We start from the raw sequence: 6,000 nt of genomic DNA on the forward strand, positions 1-6,000 counted from the left end.
TAAAATATAGCAGGGCTTTGGCAAAAGTACTTAAAAGAAGAAGATGCTGCGAGACGCTATCCTCCATAAGGGAAGTTCGGGAGGACGGAGGGACCGTGAGATGGAGAGCGAGCGGACAGGGCGGGCTGGGTACCCCAGCTCAGGGTCTCCGTGTGAAGGTGTCTGCAGACGGCAGCTCTGCTCTCCTGCTGCTGCTTTGTCCAGAGGCGACGGGCGGCGCACAGACACAGACACTGGTAATGGTCTCCTCTTGTTTGGACCTCCCATAAACGTCAACCAGGGTACTTTATGGCCAACAGATGCTGGGATCCCTCCGTACCCACCAACATCCACCGGCTCCACCCCTTTTACATCCTTCGCTCAATGCTTGTCTCGCCAGCCTCTTTTCTACCGGGGGCTCACCGAGGGTGACCCGGAGCTGACCTTTCACTGTGTTACCGGGGGGAGCGAAGGGTGAAGGACGAGGGAGCAGAAGGAGCAAAACAAACAGCACACTGACTGCAGGAAGAGGAGCCAGCTGACGGGATGGCCTTCAGTGTTCCATTGACTAGGGTAGCTTATTGTCTTTCACTGCCAGTCTCCCGCACCCTCCCTCTCCCTGTCTCTCCCTCTTCCTCTCCCCAGTCCCCTGGGGTCTCTGCTATGTTTTCCTGAATGTAAGTCCAAAGACAGCTGGCAGCCATTCCTCTGGAGCGTGATCCTGACACACCAGTGGAATTCTGGGGATGACAGTTCACAGGACTTCCACCAATGACCACTCGTGTAACATAAGCTTGCAGATGGCACCAAGCTGTCAATAACAGCTATGTGAGTTTCGCATTCACCCTTGCATTCACGCGCACCATGCAGAAGTACTGTGATTATCACACAGACAGGCAAGCAGACAGACCTGGAGTCTCCTTTCCCCAGATTGGATCCGGAAGGATTAAGGATCGTCTGGTTCTTCTCCATCTCCACGACACATTTTGTGTTCAGTTCCCGTTCTGTGGGAAAAACAAAATACATATATTGTCATTAATCATCAATCAAATATACAACTTTCTGCTCACATGTGCACTTTTTGATTGTTCTCCTTGCATGGTATTGTTTAGAGTAGTCAACTAGCTGAACAGATACTACCACACGTTTGTTACTGAGAATAGGTGATTGTATGAGCCTGCATGTTGTTAGGGCGTTGCCAAGTCACCGCCACACCAAACACTCGGGGTCAAGAGGTTCATGGTCAGGAACAAGCTAGTACTCGGGACCACTGCTAACGATTAAACCCCTTGCTCAATGACACACACGCAACCTGTACGTTTATAGGCTGACCTGCAAGGTCATGTAGTAACGTTCATAAAGAGTTGAGTACAAGGAAGATACTGTCCGTCTCTGGATTTATTAACTTCATCTGTCTCGCTAATGCTTAGATAAGCAGTTTCGGGAGAAAGTGATATGCTCTGCTGAATAAACGAGGACGACTCTGCAAACTTTTTTTAATGTGTTTTTCAACAACAATGAATGTGTACAATATTGATCTTATGATATTGATGGCATCCTGCGTGCTGATAGACTATACTGCTCAGCAGGAGAAAGTCACTTTTGGATGATGACTCTTCACACACATTTCCATTTTCTCAAATAACAGTAGATCTAATAATTGAAAATGACATTGTGGTTTAACCCTTTAACCCACATCAATACATGGACTACTGCAGACTTTAAATCGAAATGCCAAAGAACAGGTCTCCGGTATTTACATACGGCCCAATGAACCAAACTCATTTGATTTGGAAAGGATTACTAAACAAAAACAATGTCCACATTCAAAACAAGTGAAGCACTGAGAAAGCACTGCCGTCTTTACTGACCAAGGAACAGGCCAACGTTACCAGGAAATGTCAGATTAATGGGAGAAGAACTAGTATTTCTGCCACAGGTGCTGTGGCCAATGTGTGACAGCATGGAATTTGCGTATTATTTACATTGGGTGTTATTTTACAGGATGAGCAAAACGTGAGAAGGTGGAGACCCATGTTGAACGGCAGGTTGTAACAGCAATCAATGTTAGCCACAATCTGCATGTAAGATAGCACATGCCTCAGAACGCTGTCGGTGAGGGACGTGTGGGTCAAAGGTTAACAGAGCTGAACCCCCACACACAGCCTTCTCAAGGTGACACACTGATGTTCTAAGATGGGCTTGATAATAATCAGGACAACATCGGATCAGACAAAGAGGGACAGAGGCTAATCGCCTGACAGGGGAGACAGAAAGAGAGACATAGAGAACGAGAGAGAGTGAGAGAGGGAGGGGACCGCTCTGTATTCTGCGCTGTTTGTATCCAGCCTTTCAGACGGTAGTTGCTGTTATGGAGAGAGGAAAGTTTGACGTTAACTGTAACTATAGCCGTGAGTCTCACTCCCTCTCCATAAACACAGCTCTCCCTTTCCACAGTCGGGCACTCTCTCGTCCACTGCCTCCCTGGGTGTCTTGGCTCTGCCACAATAGCCATGACCTCAGCCAGGAAACGGAACCCGAAGCTACCGCCGCCACACCGAGTCGCTGTGTTCCTCGAAGCTCTGCTGACCCTCACGGCCATGGAAACACCAAGCGTTACGCAACATTAGAAAACGCTCGGTCAAGCTCACCCCTTTTCCTGGCTTTATCCCTCTGAACGACCACAGAGCACCCAATCATCAGAAAACACACTTTGATGATAAAACTACTAAATAAAGCAGACTTAGAATGTACACTGCAAAACAGCAAGTTGGTTATAAAGACATGTCCCAGGTCAATGCAGAGGTTTCCCCTCACACAGGGGAGGGTGACAGCAGCCCTCAGGTTGACAGCAGGTACTGTCCTCTTTATCCTAATCATGGCGAGGCATTTTTGTTGGAAAAACTGCTATATACACATGAGTCAATGCTGAATCTACTACAGATCTCTTGGAGCTGAGAACAGTGGGTTTCTATTATGGGTTGCTCCAGTGACTCCCCTCTGGGCTAGCTCCGTGAAATGCTGAAATGTATGGATACATAATGTATAAGTGTGCATGTGTAGTCACGTGGTCGTGTCGGTAGCTAGGTCGTCCGTTCCGCATCAGTAACGGCGGCGTTACCGAGCACATGGTCTCCCACGGCAGAATCCTACTTGGCTAGGACCCCAAAAATGCCATCGCCGCTTCCCTGAACACGGAGCTGCAAATATGCATCCTAATTGACAAGCGTGCACTAGGGCGAGGAATCGTAATTCATTAGTCTGGCACCGTTTCGGCAATACGGCTATGTATTGTATATTAGGCTACCCGGATTATGAGTCTACAAATATTTGTTATTCCACGTGTCAGTTATCAGCAACTGTTGTACGAATCGATCCCCACAAGATATTAGAAACATCTGTAAAAGACGAGTATTGATAGAATTATGCAACCCTCCTTTGTTTGATGTCATCTCCTTAACGCACATAATAACGGTGGCCGGTGCAATTGGTAGACGCAGATGAGTCATGCGCTTAATTTCTTTCCTGTCAAACAGAATGGGGGATTGTCTATTCTTGTTGAAAGTGAGCAATATCATAGCAGTGAACCCGTCGTCGGCTTCGCCTGTATGACACATGGCCTTGAAAGGTGCCCTCTGGCCGACAACTAAAACCTGGTGTCATCACGGGGAAAAAGGTTGAACGCTGCACATTGGACATATATGGCAGAGTAAGTGCCTTATTAACACATTACAGAGGCTTTACGTAGTAGTAATCAAACATAATCCACTCACCCCTCCTGTTAAAGGGACGGACCCGCACCGCCACCTTAACGTTGGCGACGTCCAGGCTGTTCTCACCCATGGTGTCTGCTGTCAACACAGACAGGGTTCCAAGAAACTGAAGGAGGTCGGCAACCTTTCAATAATCACCTCTCCGAGACGAAGGAAAACATTTAAAAAAACATGCAAGTCGTGCTAGCCGGACACCCCAGCTAGCTACGAGGGCTGCTCCATAGACACGACATCTCCCATCCCAAAACAATAGGTCGTCGACAGGGTGCTCAGAGGGTGGAGGACGCACACGGACGCATAATATCCTCTACTGTCTTCACATCGCCAGGGCTAGACCAGTATCCGATGGTCCAGGGAGCTGAAAGAGAGGACCGAGAGAGATTAGCTGGGTACCAAAACAGCTGTGGTTCATTAAAACCCAGCCCCGATGTGCTCGCTAGCTAGCTTCTAGGAGGAACTAGTGTAGGGCCGGTGGGGAAAAGGGAAAGTAACGTTAGCGATGGAAGACACGCGTATGCATACTGAACTCCACCTCACGTACCGAGACAGAGTTCAAACTTCGTGAAACCTACCGCGATAGATCCATCCCCGGAGAGACACGGTTTCCCCCTGGCAGATAATAAGCGGGTTGAGGCTATGAAGCAGCCCTGACGTGATCCCCCAACCCTTTCACGATGGAACTTCCGAATGGCATTTTGCATCGACCTCCCTCTGCGAGATCCATGAGAACCACCGTCGTCCGCACGCTACATTTTCCGGATTCCTTGGTGATTGCAAAATAAAAGTCTCTACAAGTTTATATTCACATTTTGTTTTTATTCACACAATGATATATGTTTCTATAATCTCCCATTCCCAGCGGTATATATACACTATAAAACCTTAATTTGCACTTTTTCTGTAATTTGCCGCTGTAACACCAGAATATCCCTTTCACTTTAATTGTATAATCCAGATGAACGCATGTATTTATAATACAGCATATACATTTTGTCATGTATAGAGAATATTGTTTCTAAAAACTGCATGATCCTTTCTGCCACACGGGAAAGTCACTAAATGGCTAGATGTAAATGGTGTCAAAACCGTGATCTAGTTCAAACATGTTTCGACGTAAATAATCACTTAAATTACTTAATGTCGGTCGACTGCGAGAAAGTCATAACTGGACAGAGATTGGTTAATATGAAAAAGCAACGTGGACACATCATTTTGAAAAATCAGCGGCCGGAAATGAAAATTCCACAGCAGTTCACTTGACAATGGTCTCGCGCTCTTCTTTTCCCCAAACCGTTAGCTTAAATTGCCCCAATTAACACCAGCATTGACAGCACAACATCGCAACATGTGTGATCACATACAGCACACCATCCCCAATGTGGAACATAACTGAACCATCTAAAACTTACCGTCACTGACAAGCTGTCGTTTTGACTTTATATTCCGTCCGGGATATCTACCCTATTGTATTATCATGTAAGGACATATATGGCATTATACGCTCTCCTCTATCGAAGGCAAAGCGAAATGTAAATAATGAATGCTAGTTTGGATATGTGGCGGACCTTGTCCTGCGGAATATCAGACAAGTTTTCTGAATATTTCCCAACATCACGCGATATTTCCTCGGGAGTAGGAAGCAAATTCTAGCAGAGCTGCAAGTTAGAATTCAGCACCGGTCTGTTATGCTTTCAGATCTTCAACAAACAACAATCATCAAGGTTGACCACATTAGACAAAAGTTAATATGATGATATACATATATTAGTATGCATGTTTATTCAAATCCCTGCCCCCTGCTGTTTTCTTGTATTACTTTGAAAACTATTTAGTCATCACCATTTTTACTTGAATTTGCTTGGGAGTAGGTTACCACTACAAACAGCTCATCACCTCCTTAAACCAGCTCCAGCTGATAACATTCTGGGTTCTGCCCATAGTTTCTGCTGGATGTGCCTGGCATTCCCGATATTTCAAGAAGATGGCAGCAGAGCATCATTCCTCTGATAATACTGTTTTTTTTTAGAAACGGGCTATTGCTGAGGTTAGGTGAAAATGTTTGCTATAATAACTATACATTAGCTGTGCTAGCTGTATCCATGCCGAAGAAGAAGTCACCCGCATTGGAGAAGAGAGTACGATCTACGTATCGCTCTGCCATCATTATTTTTCATCTTCTGGAATATTAATTGTAGTCTTGCATTGCAAACATGGAGCTGGGTAGCTGGATAGCTCATATGTGTCTGGC

The 6,000-nt window shown here is 46.0% G+C and overlaps 1 protein-coding gene across 1 annotated transcript in view; it reads right to left on the reverse strand.

Annotated features, from left to right (window-relative positions):
• LOC115558807 (kinesin-like protein KIF13B) overlaps window positions 1–5,336 on the reverse strand; it is a 29,803-nt gene extending 24,467 nt beyond the window's left edge. Inside the window, 4 exon segments of the mRNA XM_030377278.1 lie at window positions 890–983; window positions 3,753–4,110; window positions 4,325–4,515; window positions 5,162–5,336. Of these exon segments, the coding sequence (XP_030233138.1) occupies window positions 890–983; window positions 3,753–3,822 (164 nt within the window). The 5' untranslated portion in view covers window positions 3,823–4,110; window positions 4,325–4,515; window positions 5,162–5,336.
• Window positions 5,337–6,000: the final 664 nt, after the last annotated feature.

The sequence above is a fragment of the Gadus morhua genome, chromosome 14 (assembly GCF_902167405.1).
Source record: "Gadus morhua chromosome 14, gadMor3.0, whole genome shotgun sequence".
NCBI classification, from domain to species: Eukaryota; Metazoa; Chordata; class Actinopteri; order Gadiformes; family Gadidae; genus Gadus; species Gadus morhua.